Below are 21,270 nucleotides of genomic sequence, written 5' to 3'. Positions count from 1 at the left end.
TCTTAGTATCGCAGTTTTGCATTAGAGTTAATCCTGCAGCCTCTCTTTCGCTAATACCTCGCTTAAAGGAAGCTACAGCCAATTGATACTTTGGCAAATAGGGAATCCATCGACCATTGATTCAAACCAATAAGAAAATTGTTGAAACTATGCTGAGAATACTTACTGAGTTAGCAATAAGTCATGGCAGAATAACTTAGACGTTGACTTTCGTCTTGAACCACCATTATTGATTGATCAAAATGCATGTTTTGTATCTTTGGCCATTCAAAGTAGCAAAATATCATTAGCGTGTCTCTGTTATCACTCTACTAGATGAATATATTAACAGCTATATTCATTGTCAAAAAACGAAAATGTAATATAAAATTGTTATTACTTGTCTAAAGTTCGGTCATCACAACCATAATCTTCTAACTCGTTTAGATCACGTGGACATGCCTGAAAAAGAAACTGTTACAATGAAAAAGAAACAATGTTAGTAAAGAATTTGAATAGCTAGTAAATAAGGTAAGAAGTAAGTGAAAACAATTGGTGTATTGTTAAAATCATGCAAAAATGGCTCTACGTGCAATAAAACCTCGAAACTGCGCACAGCTGTAGGGCTAAAGTTTCTGTCCGGATAAAGAATGTTGCAAATTAAAGGTATGGGACGAGCAAGAGAATAGACAATTGGCATAATTAAAGAATACGGAAAAGGTGGAAAGGAGAAAGAATATATAAATCTGAGATTCAAGGAGAAGTATGAAAACTAGATTATGTGTTGATGTATAAGCATTTTATTAAAGAATCTAATGAAAAGGCCGAGAAGGCGGAAAAAACTAAAGAAATGAGATTTAATCGTGTCACTTCCTGAACTTAAATAAAACTTCGTAAAAAGCCTTGCACAGAGCCTCGACCATAGAAAAGGAATTTGTCTGTTGCTTGCAAGTGTCCGATATTTTGAAGTTTTCGTTGTGAAGAGGTATTCGTCGCAGGGGGGTGTCCGCTGTTGGGAGGTGTCTATCATTAGGAGGCATCCGTGGTAGGGAAATGTTCTTGGCTGGGAGATACCCTTGGTTGGGAGATACCCTTGGTTGGGAGATGTCCTTTGTTGGGAGCTGTCCTTGGTTGGGAGATGTCCGTGGTTGGGAGGGGTTCGATGCTTGGGAGGTTAAGGTATTTGGGAAGTTTCCGTTAATGGGGGGGTGTCCGCTATTAAGAGGTGTCCGTTATTAAGAGGTGTCCTTTGACCGAAAACGTTGAGAAATGTGTTGCAAAGACAGTGACAATAGAGTATTTCATAAACCAGATGTATAAAATGCAAATGACCTCCTCATTTCTACTGATAAAGAAATGACAATAAGAAACAAATTATTCAAGCATAAGCAAAGAAAAGAATTCTGACGCCATAATATCAAATTTTGAAAAACAAAAGCTTACGTCCATCCAGCTTAACTCAATGGGCAATGGTTCAAAATTTTCACCAAGTAATTCAATACCGGTGAGACCAAGGTAGTACTGATCTCCCCACGTTTGGGTGAAGTTCAACCGCACCACTACAAAATACGAGTAGATGATGAAAAGACAAAGGTAAGACAAATTAAAGGCAAAATTGCACAGAAAGCAGTGCTTTGAATTACAGAAGTTGGCGAATCATCACGAATAGAGCAGCTACTATTGATATGTAGCTATTTTAAAAACTGTAAATAGTCAGAAAGCCAGCAAGTTTTTTGCAAAGTCTCACTCTCTGGTATAACAAGCTGCACTTTTTTATACAAAGACAAATAAATAAAAAAACACAATAACCAGAGAGGAAAAACGGAAATTAAAGCAAAAACATTTGATTACCTTTCCCTGAAAAATCCAATTCTTCTACTAGAGGAGCCAAATTTGTAGACACTGATAAAAAATGGTTTAGAAAATTTCAATTTATCAGTCAAGTGATAAAGCTGGATCAATTAATTGTTAGAATCCTCTGATACTATAAAACAACCCACAATAAAATGGTTATTTGGTTAATTTGGAACAATAAATTGTTACAAGGACGTTTATGAGCAAAAGCAGGATCGTTTAGGGTCCAACGTTTCGTATAGACGCTTTCGAAGGGGACTTTTTTGGTAGAATTCAGCTAGAAATAGAAAATTGTAAAGCAATGTATCCCTAGACAAAAGGTTTAGGCCCAAACAACAAACCTTGAGTTTCGATTATGCGGTCTGCATTCTGCCTTGATTTTGGGCACGTGTATGGTCTTTCAAGAGGTTCCTGTAAAAAATATTACGTACATCAATATTCATTCTGCATAGCTGAGAGAATGATTTTCTATTCACCCTAAAGGGTTTAAGAAAAAGCAATGGATGAAAGTGTGTACAAGCAATCGATTATCTTTAACAGGCAATTTTCTTTAATTTTCTAAAATATTTAAGAAAGAAAATAAAAAAAATACGACGGTTCAGCCGATTAAAAAATGAAATTTGGATTTAAAGAACACCAGCAGATTCTTAATGTTTATCTAATGAGCACTGAAATGAAAAACTTGTGCCGTGCTTGAGTCATTATTCAAAGTCATCATTGGCACTAATTACAGTGATGTAAAATGGGGAGAGGGTCTCTGCACCCCTACAGTATCGTACTACTACACTGACAAGTGAGGATAATTCTGAAAATTGAAAATTTACAACATTGAAACTTAGCGTGAAAGTTAGCTACAAAAATCCGTCGACAAAGCTCTGTCTGAGACAATCAAATGTAGATTTGAATTCGCAACTCAGTAAATAAGATACTAACCATTAAATTCCCTTGGTCTGCAGTTTTTGGTCTATCCCGCTCCACTGACTGCATCATTTGCTCCTCTTCCTCCTCTACAATGTCATATTCGTATGTAAAATCATGTTTTGCAACTTCTTCTAATATATCTTCATCAGTTGTAAAAAGAATAATCTGCAAAGAAAATTGCGATAACAGCACTGAAGCAACATTTTGTAGAGTTTACAATTGAAAATTGTTTCAAGAGAACTTTTACGAAACCAAAATATAGAGACAAAGAAGTGTCTTGACAGGGACTCACAGAGCGTATATATAATTCGATTTTTATAAGGGATGCCTTTAAATCTGTACTCAAGTGTACAGATAAGTAATACTTTAGACAAGTAGTGATTGTGGAGTTTGCTTTGAGGTTGAACTTATATTAGTAAACAAGTTTGATATGATAAGCAACAAGTCACAGTCCAACCGAATCCAAAATAACACTATTTCAAAAACGGAAGGCTACTCTTTTACTTTTTATTATTCTAAAACAGATTTAAAAAACGAGACAGACTCTTTTATAATCTTCACAAAATTCCGACAAGTGTTCTCTAGATCTTTTGTTTCTGGTTCTTAGTTAATAAAACGCGCGTTGGAATCGAAAAGGGCAACTGTAATGTTTCAAATAGGACTCTAATCCTTAATGCAGTAAATCAGTAAAGGTGGAAATTAAGGGAAAGTTTTAGATTTCAAGTTAAATTCTAATATGACAGAATTTGAATACTTACGTCACCATATGGCTCAGACTCCTTGGAAAGAATTCCACTAGCCCTAAAAATGTACAAAAAATGGAGAAAGCTGCTTAAAACAAAGTATACTTAAAAATACATGCAACGTAACAGGTATGTGATTAAAGAGTCTTCATTTCATGATGCTGACATTGCAATAAGACACTCGAAGTATACTGCAACCAAAAGAGCTTGGGGAACCCTATGGTAGGAGGGGGCAAAGCGGAAGCAAGCACCCGCCGCGTGCCCGCCGTGTCCCCCCGTTCTCCGGCTTACCTGTCCACGGCGTCTTTTAGTCACGTACATGTAAATTTTTATGTAAAGACACAAATGAGCACGAAGCTATATACTCGATCCCTTTGAATAACAAGTAAACTGTTAAAGAATCACCTTGCAATTTCTCCTTTAAAAATCGGAGAATCATCTAGAGTGATTTCGATATCCCTTACGCCTCGTGTTGAATGTATTCTTGATTTATTGTAGTTCTGTTTAGAGCAGAAGAACACAATTAGATTGAATAGCTTTAACGCAAAAGGTATCGTTGAAGTATAATACTAGATTTTCAAGGCAAACGTGTCTTAATGATGACAAATGATAAAAATGTTCAGTTTGAAAAGATTTCGTCAGCTAAGACTGAGAACAAAGGTTAAAATGAGATATCGATAAATCGATGTTGCCAACAATTCCAAGGTTAGGACCTAACCAAAATATCAGCAAAGTTGGAGAGAATGTATTTTGTCAAACAGTGACAATCGAATGCTTTACTGAAGCCCGCCCATCGAGCATTTTAATTATTATTTTTCTTTTCTATTATTTTAATATAGGTTCAAAAAGTTACTAAAAACAGAGGGCTATATATAAAGGATTGCGATAAAAGCATATGTGTTCTTTAGATGCTTGTGAACATACCCATATCCTTAACATTGCAATGATCACAGGTTTATCAAAAACCAAACTAACAATGTGCTTCTTTCCCGGTGTGAAAGGAGTCAACCATAGGTGCAAATCATCTCTGTAACGAAATGTAAAGAATTCATCAAATTCAACGAATCATGATGCACAAGAGAAGCATGATAAAGTCGCGGTAATGTTTTGCTAAAGACAAAAATTAAGACTTCCTCGCGTAACAAAAAAGGAGTGAATAAATGTTAGAAAAAATAAATACACCCTTATCAGTATAAAATACTTTAATGCGCAAACACAGAAGCTCACAACCTCACGACTTCATTCAGTCAAATTTCAAGTCGCACGATTGTATACAGCCCAACTTCACGCGGCCTCATTCAGAGTGACTTCAAGCTGCATGACTTATACGACATGAGTTCATGCGGCACGACTTCATGCGGCAAAAATTCATGCGGCATGAATTCTTACGGCATGACTCAGTTTCATACATATTAGACAAACAGATAATTTTTATTATATATCAGGCCTCACCTTGTCATATAGACACCATCATTAAGGTTAGAAACAACTCTAGGGTCATGGTCATATTCTGGGAGAATATTAATGTCGGAAGGATCAGCAGTGATCTAAAAAAGAAAACAGAATTTAACAGATTTACGAAAGTGTAAACGAGGCTAAAATAGTGAGAACGATCACTAGAAAGTAGTATGTTGCTTTTGGTGAACCTTCCTACAAGGGAACCGTACTGTGAATCAGATAGTTGACTAACAAAAAGCATTTTTCTTGTAGGAAAAATATCCTTAAAGACGTACCCAAGCTAACACGGGCAGCTGTATATAAATCAGATGGTATAACTTCCATGATTTGCTTCTGCATTTGCATATATCTTCAAAACCAAACTTAATGACTGGTTTAAGTTGAAAATGAAATTTCAACTAGTGAAAAAGAAGTACTGATTCTCAACATACAGCTAAAAGTCAGCGTGACTAAAGTTTTGTGCAGTAATTTACAGAGCATCCCAGTTATGTAAATCATAATACCTCAAGAATCTTTGCAAGCTCCCCAGTGGATGTGAAAACCTCGACTCCATTCAGCCCTATATAATGCCGATCGCCCCAAGTGCTTTTTAAATTGAGAACGAGGTTCCTGCCAGCTGGAAGAGTCGGTATCTCGAAAACATCCCTGTAGAAATATGAGCAACACCACTTAACAAAATAACTTTAGCACCAAAAGGTAAATCACAATTTACCATGGTAAGTTGGAAAATAGAACGGATTCTATCCAACAACAAAACGGGGAGAAAACCTACAAGTATGACCTCACCGAACTGTGCATTGTAGAATTAAGATACAGCAATCAATTTCTGCAGCACTGGATATTATGACTTTGCTTAATAAATCAATATTAGCAGGGCAGTCGGAAGCGAGGGGGCTATAGTTGTCATACTGCCCCCCAATAATTGTCATACTGCACTATATTTCCTTTCTAACAGTGTACTGAATGGGAGCAAAACAATAAGCAGCCACCACCAACCACCCCCCCCCCCTCCCCCCCCTCCCCCCCCTCAATACGAATTTCGTCCCGACGGTACTGATGAGAAATCACATTACAGTCATTTCTCAGTAGTATTTAAAACTTTAAAGACAGATTATTTCTGACGGTTTTTAGGATCACATTGTTTCTTGCGAAATAATATGAGGCTAAGAACCACGACATAAACACAATTTATCGTTTACCAAGCCCACCTTTGAGAAGTTTCTTGTGTTTCTATGGATTTATCGCTGCAGAGACTTTCTTCTTTGACTGCCCGGTTTGGTTGTATCAATGCATCCAATGCATCTCCTAAAAAACGTAAAAACAAATAACAATTTCAAAATCAAAATCATAAAACATACAGTCTAAATCCAGCACAAAAGTGAAACCACGAATAACAGACAGACAAGCTAAAAATCTTAGCATTTATTTTATGGGAATCCTTTGTTTTCTCCAATACTGGACTTTTCAAAAGCATTTTGACAAATTCGTGCACATATAATAGGCTCTCGAATCTGCAAAATGGAAACAACACGAACATTTTAGAATTTCACTATTAGAAGCGCGAAAGACCTCAATTCTGAATATCCAAAACACTAGAGATGAAAATTTTGATAAACGTAGTGAATTTCTCACCATCTGCTTCTAAATTTAAATTGGACGTTATCCTTCCAAGGTGCGAATGTTCAAATTTGTTGATTGAATCTAAAGATTGCTCGAACTCTTTATCAATTATTTCTCGATATTTTCGCCTCCCATCTTGCTCTTCGTTTTTACCAATTGAAGTGCTTCCATCTACTTCATCCTTACGTCTTCGTCCGCTAAGAGGTCGCTAAAACAAGGAAGTTGATGCATAGCACAGATAGCAGATTAAAGAGATTTTAGCAAAATTCATTAGTATATTTGAATCACACTGGCCTGATATATATTAGTGGTAATATAAGACATCTTATTACATCTTTAGTGTATAGAACAGAACGGTTCTAAGTTGCTTCTCTGAGTTTCATACTTAATACGATCATCAGGCAACTGAAGTATATATATAAATATATATAGATTTATGTATATTTATGTATATTCCGCAAAAAGCAGTTGATAGATAAAAGGGCTGAAGATTCTGCACGATCAGATGAAACCGGTACCAACAATGTGCTATTTCTGCGATTAAATCTAAATTGCAAGTATATATATATATAAATATATACTGAAATTTATAAAAAATTATATACAAATTTATATTAAAAATTGCAGTTCTACTAGACAGTCAGGGAAGAGCTGTACACGGGGTTTAGAACAAGGTGGTTCTCAGTTACAAGTCAGTGTTTACTCTTAATGCGATCATCTAGCAACCCTTCCTGGAGCTTGTATAGCTCTGTCTATACCGTATCAAACACGACAAACCGGTAAAAAGTAATTTTCATCAAAATATCTTATGAGACAATTTCCGTTTGATCAGGTTTGTTTTAAGTCATACTCATAGAGCATTGATATTTCAAACTGATTTTTACGCTACTAGAAAAAAGGTGTAAAGTTTAAAAAAATAGGCTATGAAAAGACCAGTTTCTAGATTCTACGATATCTGGGCTGTATGTATATGCTCTTTAGAAACGTATATTTTAAAAAAATCTTCATTTACCTTCTGCTTTGGTTTTTCATTCAGAAATTCGGAAATGTCTTCCCTGTGAAGAGAATAAAGATTTAAAGCAATCTGATTGAAAGAAAGAGTAAAACCAATTTGGCGTTGCATTAGTGGTGTCACTGCGAAAAACAAAGTAAAAAGTAGCTGGAAAGAAACTGAAGTGATAATCTGAGGACAAAGATGGAACCTTTTCGAGTTCATATTTTGAAGATAGGTTGGGAAGTAAACTACAGAGAAAATGTTTGGTACTGAATCATGCATGGTACATGAAACATTATCGTCATCATCAAAAATAATCTAACAACACTTTTCGGTCATACAAATGTTTACAATGTCAAATATAAAGTTAGAATTTACTGAGGTGATTTCGACATAGATCGTAAAAGGAATCCGAATTCGCATGAGTCACAATGTTGTCTGACAGGCTGTTCTCTACAGGCACGATTGAATAAAAATATGAAAACTTTACAGCATGAAACCTTCCTGAATTTGGGCATGATCTCGAATGAGTTCCTTGTCATTGAACAAGTTCCAGGAGAAAAGAAAATGTGTGGGTTCAAAGCAACCTGATTTGTAAACATTTTTTAACATATGAGCTAGTCAAATAAACTTCTTGAGTCATTATACATTAACTATTGCTTATTTTCTCAAGATTTTAACAGAAAACAAAGAAGCGTAGCCAAGGTGATAATGTTCAGGAGTGAAGAGGGGAAACGAACTGAGCGAGCTTAGCCAAAAAAATTATTGGATGAAACATTTGTGATCATGCCTTTTTTGATGCCAGAAAGACTATGTTTGAAAACTAATCTGAAATGAGGTATGTCATTTACACTGCATTAATTACTAGCAGATTCGCGGTTTGGTCAGAAACCAAATCTCTAATCAACTACGATCCACGACTTTTCTATCGTGAATTTTAAACAGTTAAAAATAGAATAAGCTACATATTTTTTCATTCTTAATATTCAAGTATTATAATTTTTTTACATTTCTATCTTTTTTTGTTATTGACACTAGGACGCCCTTTTAACTTTCCTTTTCGTGGAAGTTTTGAAACTCATTTTCAATAAAAACAAGCAGAAACTATCAAAGAATAAGTACTTTGCATCAGCATCCAGACGGTCCTCTTCATTCGCCAAGTGCGTTCCTTTTCTTCTCCCAGCTGACGCCGTGCGAACGTTAGTTCCTTCAGAGGTGCTTTTTGCTCCTGCTCTGCGACCGCTTGTCGGCCTTGATCGAGGTCTGGGAGATGAAGAATTCTCCACTTCGGCAGTGAAACTTTTTTCATCTTTGGCATCTCTGACGGCATCTGTAACATAGTGTGAGTGAGAAATGGTATACTTTCACCCCTTCAAAAGTCATCAATCGAAAGTTTTTAAGTTAGCTATCATTCTCCGAGGTATTGCAAGAAATGTCGCAAAACCGTTAAACAAATCCAAAAATACAATAATAGAGTTCCATACCAGGCAGCCATACGGGTTTTTGGTCCACCAAATTTTCAGCAGAATCTGATTCATCATTCGTCGCGCTGCAAGTAAAATAGAATGATTAATTTGCTAACCAAAGAATTTAATGGCTGAACCACCATTTCATTAGAGATATTCTTCAGGTTAAGTCAAAATGACTAAGTGGTTTGGGCGCTTGATAGCAGTGTGGAGGACTGCGGGTTCGATTGCTGGTTATGTCAATGATGTGAAGAATTGGTCTCCTTATACCAACTGGAGAGGCTAAAAACTGGACACACTTCTTTATCATAACATTTCGATTCCATTACCTAAAATCCACATAGAAAATTGGCCTATGATACAGAAGAATTAAACACATTTAATTATAATGAATAGGCCTTCATTATAGGGGGTCATTTGATTTCGGCGAGATCGCTGAAGTTTCATGTGATATCTGCATCGGTTATCTGCATTTGCTATTGATGGGGGTTGTTCTGTAAATCAGTACGAGCCAACTTCATGCGATTAGAGTCAAGCTTACCAATAACACTGCAACACGAAAATCATGACTCAGCGTATTTGAGTACAATTGGGTGTACCCTCTCCTTTAATTATGACACGATGCTTTTTATAATTTTCCCTTATCTTATCTTATTTTTATAATTATCTTTCTTTGTCGTTCATAACTAACGCCTATGAAAGTAACAACCACTTGATTAGCAGATAAAAGAATAAGGGGTAACTGCTACCTATTTCGGGAGATTGGATCTGTTTCTGTTGAAATCTTCGAAGAACGAGATGCTGGTAGATGGTCCCTGAAAAAAACATTTCAGACACTCTTACTGAGATTTCTCTTCTCAACCGAATCTATATCAATGGAGAAAATGCTTCTGCAATCTAAACTTGTTGTGTATTTATTTTTCTTATTCAATTGGAAAAAACTTCTCTTGAAACTAAATAAAAAACGGCTGTATATTTGTTTTGTACCTAAGATGATTGCGTGGTAAAAAGGTTTTCGGCATGTGATTTTTTGTGAAAGACTTTTGTGAAAATTTGCCAATGTTCCCAGGAAACGGTTACTTAAATCAAAATAAAATACCTATGTCTTTTCAATGGAAAAAAGAGCTGATAAATAGTTGTACCTTATGCAAGGGTCTGATGGAATCGGCTGTTCCGATGGTGATGACATATTAGGCGTTGTGACAGACCTGGTATTAGAAAAAAAAGGGGAAAACAGGCTTGAGCTGGGAGTCTACAAAATCTATGAACAACTTCCAATCTACAATTAACTGCTTAGGAACTTCGTCTTAAGTAGCCTTTGTAGCAATGCCACAGGTTATCTTAAAGAAAAACATTAGCGAAAAACGAATGACAGAGACTCAGGGTTTAGTGACAAAACTTAAGCTTCTCAGAGTAATGTCTATCCAGGTTCTACTTTATATACGTATCCTGCACTATTGTTATCTATAAATGTCTTTCAGGTTTTAAAGGGGAAAGCAATGTGGCGATAAAAGCAGCCAACAGTACACAAAACGGCAGTTTTATTGGTCTCCGATGATCTACTCAGCAAAAATCGAGTATGGATTACCAGTGTCCGTAAGAGTGAAAAAATTCTGAGAAGTTGCTGTAATATCCTCGATGATAGGAAAGTGTTTGGTGCACTTTAAAAATAACCTGTAGTATTATTTGATTAGTGATACCTTGATACAGATTGTTTCTCTGCAGAGACGGGAATGGTGCTGTCAGGGGTTAGTTTTCTGAGCAAAGGAGAGCGCCTGACAGGATGGTCTGCCTTCGTTGAAGGAGGTCTTGGCTTTGTAAATATCTCATCGCTGGCAAAAACCTTTTTGTTGGTACCCACTGCTTCAGTTTGGCTATAGAAGGAAGTGCTAATATTTCAAATTGAAATTATGTAAGAATTAAAAGACATGGTCTTCATTACTGCCTACATAGCATTACCTAAATATCCTTAATGGCACATAGTTTAAAGACCTAAATGGAAGGTACAGTGTTCATTACTTTAAACAGGCGAAAATGTGTTTAACACTTGTGACAGTAGAGACAATTTTCAATATTTGTTAAAAGATTAAAATCTAATAGATAAGCCGTAAATTCTTACCCTGTTTCATTTACAGTCCGTTTACCTCCATCAATTGCATAAAGGATGTATTACAAAATTTTAAGTGCTAGCTTTAACGGTGAAAAAGTCTAAAGCGTATCGTTTGAAAAATTAGAATGATATTTAAGCTTATATCCCATACAAAAAAGTACATTTGTCTTAAAAAAAAACTTCTTAAATGGCCAAAGTACCTGGTTTTACCTTCAAAGTAACTGAACAGTAACTGATCTAGTGGTTATTAGTAGATTAAAAATCAACATACTTGTTAGAAATATGTTGAGTCTCGACCTTCGGTAAATTTGCAAGCTCGCTGGAGTCTCTCGTTAACGTGGCAGTTTTGCATCTCTCTGTTGCTTCCTGTAAAGCAAAAGATTCATACAATGTTCAGCAATGTAAACAAAAACAACATGTATGTTGTCGTTTCTTATGAAATGATGCACAAAATTTGTGTGCTGCATAACAAATTAACAAAAACCGTATTTTTAATCTGTACCAACAGTAGACCATGAAAGCTTCCCAATGCAATATTGTATCAAAATAAGCCATAGTAAGGCAATGCTAAATAAAAACAGATGCGTTGCTCTACGGTGGCTGTGAAGGAAGCCAAGGGAAAAGGGATAGGGGAAAAAGAAAAAAGAAAGGAGGAAGGACAGGTAAGAAAAATAAATGAAATTAATGAAAATAGGATAATTAAGCACACAGTAGAGAAGTTAAATTGTTTGGCTAGAGGTGCTTCACGACTGGATGATACAAAAAATTAAAAACAGAACATTCACGTATTTTATAGTAAATCCTAGGGGTTAGCGATTAATAAACAAAGACACTGGGATTAAGAAACAAAAACATTGGGATTAAGAAATAAGGCAGCCAGATGGATATTCTTACATTTTGTGATTCTCTCCCTGTCTCAACAGGAACTTCATCTTCAAAAAGATTTATCACTTTGCTGTAATCAAACACTTGGTTTCCACATCCCTGAAATGAGAGCAGATTGAGGATTGTAAAATGATTTAGTGTGTTTATATGGATAATGCGAGGGAGGCACAAACAACTCATTGAACGGAGGTTCTGTTTAACAGATTTTGTTTAGAGAGACAAATTTTGATTTAGAGATGCCGACAGATTTCCGGAATATGTGAGCTACGTAGCCTACGTAGCACAAATGAACAGCTAAGCTTTTGACAATAAAAATGAAATAACAGAAGCAATAGAGCTTTAATAATGCCTCAAGAAATTTTCTCTCCTTCTTTCTTCAATTCAATAATGAAAGTATCAATTGCAAAAGTAGCTATGAAACCCATCACATACACTAGCAAAATCAATAAACAAACAATGTTTGAAAACACGGCAAAATTATCTTGTTCAAGAAGCTAATTGCTTGATTCCAAAACAATTATGCGAGGGCAAGAAAAGATTGCAAATAACTGAAGGAAAATTAAAACAAAAAAATGCAAATTTAAGACTTAATCTGCTCCATTCAAAAATGCATTAACGTATCAAAAACTAATTTGTGTTTACAAGGAATGTTGACGAGACTGAGTAGAAACTGATCTAGTGACATACTCGAGGCAATAGGTATCAGGGTTTGAATCATACAGTAGACACTAATGCAGATTCCCACCTTATCGACGATTCCATCCCATACTAGTGTATCATCAATCATTACTTTGACTTCCTTTGCACCAATATTCAACTCCTTAAAAACAAGATATCGAAAATCAATAACTTAAGCATCCTAGTTTGATTAGAAATCTTAGCAAATGAAAAAGAAGAAGGTCTGAAATCCTTGGCAATGCAAGTAGATATACATAATCAATAGAAATGTTGTGCGATTTCTGCAGCAATCACATAAAGTAGGAAATTTATGATTTCATCAAGCAAGAAACTTCTTTGGCACATTTTTCCATAATACGGTATTTAAAATGGGTCTAAATTTAATCAATTGCATAAGTAAATGGCAGGCAACATTTTATTACATACTTCTAGGCTGCAAGTGCCAGTTGGAATAAATGAATATTATGCAGATAGAGTTTATTGCAGAAAAGTTCAATATCTTCAAGTGACCGTCAGTTCACAAATAACTAAGGTCTGCTAAGCCTTAGAGAAGGCGGAGAAAAACAGGCATGGTTCATTACATTTGATACCGAAAAAATCTCATAGGAAGGATGCTAATTTCATTTGATAAGGAGAATACCTCATAGGAAGGACATTGATAAAAGGAGACTTCTAGGAAATTAATGTCGATCAGAAAGGCTCATTATAAAATTCTAAATCAGCCATTATAACTTGGTAAGGCATATGACTAAAAAATGAACAATCCACAATTAAAAATATTCTATTTTTTATTCTATAGAAACAACATCTCTTACGTAGAGGCTCTTGTTATAATTCCATATTGCAATCTTTGTTATTCCAAAGTTGGATTTTCGGACAGGTATGAGATCCTTTGGAATATGAAATATCAGCTTGACATTTTCGTCCTGTTTTAACTGGCATTTCCACATATGTCTCTCTTTAACAGTCTAAAAAGTCAAATGCGATTAACTATATCTATAAGTAGAGGGCTCGAAAAAAATTCAAGAAAACTGCAACACATCAGAAAAACAAGTAACAAAAAGTTAAATGGCTTTACTGGTTTTGTTTAGGATCCTTTTGAAATTTTCTGCGTTAGATAATTCCTACTGCTATTTGCATAACTTCTACCAGAAATGAATTTTTAGTGCAATGCTTTGCTGATGGTGTTAAATATTGCTCAACCATCAACATAAGCTAAAATATAGGTTAAAAAGCTTTCTTCTTCTTCTTCTTACTGGCTCTTCCGTCTTAATTCAAGGCATTAGCCTTGCCACTGTTTTCTTCCATTCCTTTCGCTCATTATCGTTCTCAGTTAGTTCATCCACTGTTTTATTTATTGGTTTCAGGTCTTTATTCATTTGTCTCATCCATATCTGTTTTGGTCTTCCCCGATTACCCTTGACTTTTTTCAAATGTTCTCTGAAAGCTAATTTTGCTGGTGTTCTTTCTGGCAACCTTAACATGTGCCCAAGCCAGTTTAATCGCCGTTTCTTTATTTCGGTTGTGATGGTTGTCAAAGTTTAATCGCTAAAAAGCTTTAACATAAACAAAAGCCGTAGAAACCTCTAATAAACGAATACAATTAATAATTTCTGAAATCTTGTTCAAAAAAGTTAAGAACTCTGCAAGCATCGCCAGCATCTCTTACCTTCGTTTTACCATTGACCAGATTACGGTTTGGTGTATAGCAAATACCACTTGTAAGTACTTCAATGTGGTCTTCTTTCAAACGGATAGCTTTTTTGTCATCATCAAAAAATTCTACCTGCGGAAACAAATTTAAAACCTTAATTTACAAAAGCGAAGAAAAAGGCCTGAAAAAAGTAGGGTGAAGCAAGAATTTGCTTACAAATAGCCTAAAAACTGTTTTAAAAGGCTATCTGTAATCTTGCTTGAAGCAACAAGTTGATCAGCTTGTAGTCTATATCAAACTCAGGGAATAAATTTTGTAAGATAATAACCCATAGGGTATAAACCCAGGGGTAAGAGCCTATATGTATTCTCATAATAATTTGTTGTCACGAACAGACTGAAACGAGCTCAATATGATTTACAGTAAAACTAAATTTCAAAATCCGCTTAATCAGAGTTGGCGAAAAATGAACTCATTCCAAATATTTTACCCTTTTTTAAGTAATTCAACCAATCGTGAAAAGCCCCTCAAACTTTCGTCAACTTTTGCTGCAAAATAGTTTATCAAGATTATGTAATACGAAAAGACAACGGTTGGTTCCTTCAGTTAACATGTATAGTAGAATCTAAAGCTTGGTTTTCATTGCACGATTATGGCAACAAACGCGAAGATATTTTTGCTATAATCGCCATAAATTTGCTATAGTCGCCTTGGATATTTTTGCTATAATCGCCTTGGATTATGGTAGTAAAACACATACGAGCAAGACATAATGGGATATATTGGCATATTCTCTTGCTGACATGTAGAAAGGTTTGCAAATTACCCACCTCTGTCAATCCAACCATATCCGGGTGTCCCCAGTTTGAATTGATTTCAACACAAACTTCCAAAATTTCCATTTTACCACGGTCAGTTTCATCACTCCCTGATGAGACTATAGCACTACTTTCCAATGCTGTAGTGCCTTTTACTTGACTTTCAATAGTTTCTTTAAACAGCGGGCCTACTGCTACCCCTTCAGTTGACTCACGTGATCGCTTCTTTTCGAAAAACGCCGTGCTAAACGTGGCATCGTCTTCAGTGATATCAAGCTCCTCAAGCTTCGAGAGCATTTTCAGCAAATGTACTTGTTGTCTGTAGGAAAATCAAGCAGAATGATTGAATTAATCAACGAAACAATGATTATGTTTAGGGAAAATTGCTTTCTGGGGCTACTGTTATCAGTATTCATCTGCTTGCCTTTTTAGTCAGCCTATTTCATTCCACAACTGTATGTATGTATCTGTCATTAAGTGTTCAATGTCGTATAGGCAGAGCTGTACACTCTTTTGGTGTACTGAACAGGACAGTTCTAAGCTGCTACTCTGAGTTTCACGCTTTATGCTATCAACAAAAGATTTATTACGAAGAACAGTTGCCTGATGATGGCATTAAGCGTGAAAATCGGAGTAGCAACCTAGAACCAGCCTATTCTATACACCCATTGCGTTTCTCGATAATTATACATATGTAGGCCCAAAAACGCCAACGGGTACATATATATTTCCTAGTTGAAAAGTTGTTGATCATTATTATGACGTTTTATCCTCTAAAGAATCTCGGGCATTAGAATGTCTTTTAAGCTCTACGCTACATCTTTAGCATTACTTACAGATTTCCTATATTTGCTAATAATGCTAGAATCCTTGATATAAAAGCCGAGCAAAAGAAAAGACCGTGTGTGTATCCTACAGCTTCATTAGAAAAAGAACATTATTTTTATATACAGACTGTCGCATAAAGGAAGTGTCAAATGAAGGGTATATACAAACTTTGCAGTCATTTTCTTTACTCTCTCCACAATTGATCCTATCATTTCGTTGTCTACTGTAGCAGTTGCTATTGACGACGGTCTGTTTACTGGCTCTTCATTGGTTACTGATTGCTTTTGCTGAAAAATTGATAAATGTCCTTAATGTTGCAACAACAAAATAAACGAAGACATCCGACAGGCAAGACATACTTGAATCTTACAACAAATGACGTCATAATTGATCATTGCAAAAACACAGGTGAAATGCTAAGAAAAGAAGCACTCGACATAATCTTTAGCAAGCAGTATTGCGTACATTAGATACTTTAAAATTAGAATCGGGTAAGATATTCATAACCACCCTGCCTGAAAATCAAGTACATTTTTTTGCACATGATGTTGATTGCTCAGTCTGCATAAAACGATAAGCAAATACAAAACAAATTATAATAGTAGAAGAAAACTTTCATCAAATGAAGCAAAAACATTACAATACCGCAACAGAAACAGCCATGGATATACAAGCTGACAGACTGGTGTTTTTGTTATATGTTAAAATACTATCATAAAATCCAGACCTTGCTTGGAGCAGATTTTGTTTCTCTTTCAACACGACTGCCAAATGGAGGGTCTGAAAAATAAGGCGCTTTAAGAAAAATACAAACACTTTAAAAAGCTTTTCAAAAAAAAGTTACAATAAGTCTATTTGCAACAACAGTCCAGCTTGCAAGCTTTTCTCTAAAACATCAGATTTTTATAAACATAGATAACTTAGGCAATACGGGTAGCATCAGAAATTGAGAGATCATTGGTAATGCTTACAAATTACCTAAAAAGGATCTGCAGGGAATTTTATATCTAGACCATAATTATTGGTTGATGTGAAAAAAAAATCCTGATATTGATAGTCTCTTTGCACGGAAAAGCAAACTCTGGGCAAGGTCTAAGTTCGGGAGAGAAAAAACTTAAACAGTTGATCAAAAACTCACCACTTTGTTTTACTTCAATTTTTCTATTTTCTTCCAAAATCGCATTAGCTATTTCAACTGAAGCGTCGCTACTGATTGTTGAGTCATCTTGTCTCTGCTTTCGACTAGCTGATAATGGCCTGGATTTTCTAGGAACTGCAAAGAATGAGTATAGCCACAAAAATATCACTATATATTTCAAATAATCTCGATCTGCTGCTAAATAAATAAAGAAAAAACCAACAATGAAACTACTTAAAATATCGATGACATGCAAATATTTAAGCTTTGTTCTAAATTCAAAATAAGATTGCAGACAAAATATTTCTTGAAACAAACTAATTTAGAAAAAAAATTTAATATATTTATGAAAAAGGCCAGAAAACTGATAACCAGAATCAAACACATGTCATAGGCTATGTACACATGACCGCCACTCACCAGAAATCATCTCCATTGGCTGTTCTACTCTTTTAAAAGGTTGAGGTTCCAATTTGTCGCTGAAAAAAAACAAATATTAACAACTTAGTACTTCTAACATACTAAAAACCACAGGGGGAAAAAGAAGAGCGGATTTATTTTGCTTTCATACGTAAATGCAATAGCAACTGTTTGAACCATAAGGAGTGTAAGTAATTACTTTTGTATGTAAGAAAAGGCTTACTGCCTTTCTGTGACATCAAAATACACGTAAGGTAGGATTGCAAGATATGTTTTCTCCTCTTAAATGCATTCAGTAAAAAATTGCTGCAAAAATCGTCATAAGTAAAACAGGTTAAAATTAAGGAAATTCCTACATTCATTGAAAGAAAATGGAACTAAGCAGGCAAGTAAACAATTTACACAGATATCAATTATATAGTAAATTTAAACGGGTAGCTTTTAGCCTTACAGGGAGAATTTATTCTATACTAAAATTGATCTGGTTACTGCAGAATATATTTATAAACCCAAAAACTGGAATCATTAATACTTATCTAAAGCATTTAGTTTGTCAATAAAATGATCAAATTCAATAGAATAACTACAGAAAAGAAAGTTTTACGTACTTATTGCCAGTTTCACTTTTGCCTACAAAGAAAACAAATATACAGTTAGCATTGTTTTTCGACAAATAAATTTTAAATGAAGGACAAATGGGATAGAATTTTGTTGATTACCACAAGCGCTGCATGGCTCGCATCATTTATCAAATTTTCAGGTACATGATGCTATTCTAGCTTAGCCAGTGAAAAAGACAGGCAGAATTAAGAATTCATATGCACTCAAATCGAGAATACATAAACCGTCCTGCTGTTGTAAATCAGCATGGTATGAACCAGATTCTTTAGCTTTGATGGGGCAAGATAACCAATAGCTTTGAAGAACAGCATGGTTTTATCCTTATTTAGATTGGCTGGAAATGGTTTTCAGAAAGGAGCATTTCAGAACCTTATACCACACTTATACCTTACTGGCAGAAAAATTATCTACATCCAATACATATAACTGCATGAAAATATCGCTAGAAATAGAAAGTACTTTTATACTTCATACGGGTAAATCTTTAAGTGTCCTTTCTACTAGGCTTACAGTGCGGTTGATCTGCCTTGTGTATTCATTACTTACTGTTGTAAGATTCCATCACAGTCTTAGCGGAAGAAGATTTGTCTTCCTTCAAGTCGCTCTCCAAATTACCCTTGGGCAATGTCTTTCCCAACTGAGGAAGCTGCGAAGGATCTACTTCACGACTTTCTCGCAATTTATCAATATCTTCTTCGATATCTTCATCAGTATCTGAATCATCAGCCTCTGGTATATTTTCTCTGATACTTCGTATGCTTTCAACGATTTCTTTGTTTGCTTCTATACTTCTACGTAGAGCCTACAACAAAATAAGATCGAAAGTATAAATTGATTTCAATGGCTGGCTGCCTGTCTGTGCCACTCAGTCACTTTTGGAACCATTTTCTAGCTTCCAAGCTTTAACCATTTAAAAACCAAACTGAATATCAGCCATAATGAATCCCTTGAAAGTCAAACCCCTCAAACCTACAGAAAAATATGAAAATTCTTAGATACATTGAATAAGTTAACGTAAAACATACTGAATTACCAAGCAAACAAGCAAATCAAATGAAAGCTTGTTAGGTGATTACCCACCATAAATCAGCATTATGCTAGCTGCAGATAAAGAAATAATTTCATGGCTCTTGAATTCAACTAAAATGAGCCTTGCATGACATAAGTACCAGCTCCCTGTATCTGAATAACCCTAGTGAAGGTTATAACTAGCGAAAACCGTTCTCTGAAATTCATCCACTCGTTCGTTACATTTACTCTGATGAAGCCCTGTATGCCTGGGCGAAATAATAGTATATATTAAATTCAACTTATTTTATAATCATATTACATAACACTGGATTCTCCTCATCGTTTTTCATTGTTTCTGACTATTTCCTTCATATTATTACTTATGGCAAGATTCACAGAATCCGGCAGACTGCCCATCCTGCGTTTCTTCCTTATTACACAGTTAAAAAGATAATAATCTATAGAATGATTCAAAATAGCGGCATAAGTTATGAAAAGGCTCGGTCACTGGGGTTGTGTATTTTAAAAAACGATATAAAAGAAAAAGAAAAAATTCTCAGGTCATACAATGAACCATCCATAAATCGGTCACCTGTCGGACTATAGAAAGGATGTGTATCTTACTGATAAATCGCCGTTAAATGTGGTTTCCTAAGAATTTGAACTTACCTTTACGTCTTTAATGGTCAAGGTCATTTTCTGGTCATTGTCGTCAATTTCCTCTATTTCTTCTTCATCTGTGCCTATTTCATCTTCAATTGTCTCTTCTTCAGGTTCACCCTTGAAGTATCATAAGAATGCAGTTCGTGGTGATTAATTCAAAAGGTTACAAATAGTGTTTATAAGAAAATGTGTGCTTCTTGGGAGAACAAAATCATTTCTTAATCAACGGAATAAGTGACAAGAGGGTTAAAAGCAACTGCATAGACCTCACAAGAACCGCGGCAGCTTAGCATTAAAACCAAAGATACCTTCTGGATCTCCTCCTCCTCTCCTATTTCTTCATCACTATCATCCTCTTCAGCTAATTGTTCCTCTAGCAAACTCTGATAAGCTTCAAAGTCTTCACTGTATTTTCCGGTCACTTTCCCTAAAAATCGTAGACAGTGTTTTGAAAAAAGTCTTTTGCTTCTTTCGCCCAAGAAAGTTAGAACCAAACAAGCAAAAATAAAGCTTATGGCTTATAATGAAAACAGAAAAACACATCCAAATAAAGCAGTATGTACCTGTTTTAAATTCCATGTTTTCACCTTTCTCTGTTTTTATCTTAATTTGTGATGGAGACTGAAAAATCACAACGTTAATAAGTTAATGCAAAAAATAACCCTTATTCAAAACAAATTATCAAGTGTTACTGGATCTAATAAACAATGTTTTAAATGGATAAGCAGTTTTGACTATTCAACATTAAATAGATACAAATGACTTACCTAAGCAAGATATCAATTTTACCTTAATTGCAATTTGTGTAGAAAGCAGCAATAAGCAGACAGAAGACATGAAATTCTAATCATTTATGTCCATCTAAAATAGAACTTGGCTGCAAATTTCGATAGTTGCAAGAAACAATACAAAGCTGGTGGTAGACTTAGAGTCTTAAACACAAATCCTTAATTTTTCTGACTGACATAATCAGGACATCTCCGGATTATAAGGGCACTGTGTTATAGGTTGTTTCTCGTGTGCTTTGGTAGTGATAGCAACGGAGTAGGGTTGTCAGTCCTTACCTTTGCCTACAATCTAAAAGAGTTATATTAACTCAAAACATATCAGGTGAAATCTCATTATATTTGTGAATAACAATTTTCTATAAATCACATAAAAATGATTTGAATTTAGCACCTTTCCCCATCCTCTCCTTCCATGTTTTGATGGAGCAGTCCAGGCTCTTGAGCTGTGTAAAAATTACATTTGATGGCTATCAGAACTGAATATAATTTCACATCTAATTTCATAAACTACATTTCTTTTTTCAAAACAATTACAAATGCAGTAAAGATAGATATACATATCACATTCTGTTATTTACAGAAACTGAATTTTTGCATCTAGGCAAATAGTGGCTAGTCTGT

The 21,270-nt window shown here is 35.1% G+C and overlaps 1 protein-coding gene across 2 annotated transcripts in view; it reads right to left on the bottom strand.

The window, feature by feature from the left end:
* The window catches only part of LOC135692288 (katanin-interacting protein), a 30,316-nt gene that overhangs the window by 6,098 nt on the left and 2,948 nt on the right, over positions 1-21,270 (bottom strand). The window contains exons 5-38 of one of the 2 annotated variants that reach the window (XM_065210390.2): positions 21,041-21,092; positions 20,425-20,482; positions 20,170-20,288; positions 19,868-19,978; positions 18,734-18,989; positions 18,175-18,196; positions 17,567-17,625; positions 17,147-17,281; positions 16,736-16,788; positions 16,177-16,295; positions 15,193-15,499; positions 14,378-14,494; positions 13,524-13,676; positions 12,776-12,850; positions 12,040-12,129; positions 11,417-11,511; positions 10,736-10,909; positions 10,178-10,243; positions 9,785-9,850; positions 9,054-9,118; positions 8,692-8,899; positions 7,588-7,630; positions 6,588-6,783; positions 6,164-6,260; positions 5,459-5,600; positions 4,950-5,044; positions 4,422-4,524; positions 3,903-3,997; positions 3,513-3,555; positions 2,767-2,919; positions 2,175-2,244; positions 1,831-1,881; positions 1,423-1,538; positions 380-441 (exon numbers count right to left, since the gene is read on the bottom strand). In XM_065210390.2, coding sequence (XP_065066462.2) covers positions 380-441; positions 1,423-1,538; positions 1,831-1,881; positions 2,175-2,244; positions 2,767-2,919; positions 3,513-3,555; positions 3,903-3,997; positions 4,422-4,524; positions 4,950-5,044; positions 5,459-5,600; positions 6,164-6,260; positions 6,588-6,783; positions 7,588-7,630; positions 8,692-8,899; positions 9,054-9,118; positions 9,785-9,850; positions 10,178-10,243; positions 10,736-10,909; positions 11,417-11,511; positions 12,040-12,129; positions 12,776-12,850; positions 13,524-13,676; positions 14,378-14,494; positions 15,193-15,499; positions 16,177-16,295; positions 16,736-16,788; positions 17,147-17,281; positions 17,567-17,625; positions 18,175-18,196; positions 18,734-18,989; positions 19,868-19,978; positions 20,170-20,288; positions 20,425-20,482; positions 21,041-21,092 — 3,666 coding nt within the window. The remainder of the gene's footprint in view (positions 1-379; positions 442-1,422; positions 1,539-1,830; positions 1,882-2,174; positions 2,245-2,766; positions 2,920-3,512; positions 3,556-3,902; positions 3,998-4,421; positions 4,525-4,949; positions 5,045-5,458; positions 5,601-6,163; positions 6,261-6,587; positions 6,784-7,587; positions 7,631-8,691; positions 8,900-9,053; positions 9,119-9,784; positions 9,851-10,177; positions 10,244-10,735; positions 10,910-11,416; positions 11,512-12,039; positions 12,130-12,775; positions 12,851-13,523; positions 13,677-14,377; positions 14,495-15,192; positions 15,500-16,176; positions 16,296-16,735; positions 16,789-17,146; positions 17,282-17,566; positions 17,626-18,174; positions 18,197-18,733; positions 18,990-19,867; positions 19,979-20,169; positions 20,289-20,424; positions 20,483-21,040; positions 21,093-21,270) is intronic. The other variant, XM_065210391.2, reaches the window with a different exon arrangement.

Source organism: Rhopilema esculentum, chromosome 13 (assembly GCF_057945365.1).
Source record: "Rhopilema esculentum isolate cy_ngs chromosome 13, ASM5794536v1, whole genome shotgun sequence".
NCBI lineage: Eukaryota > Metazoa > Cnidaria > Scyphozoa > Rhizostomeae > Rhizostomatidae > Rhopilema > Rhopilema esculentum.
The sequence above is the reverse complement of the archived record's forward strand: the minus strand, read 5'-3'. Positions and strand labels throughout refer to the sequence as shown.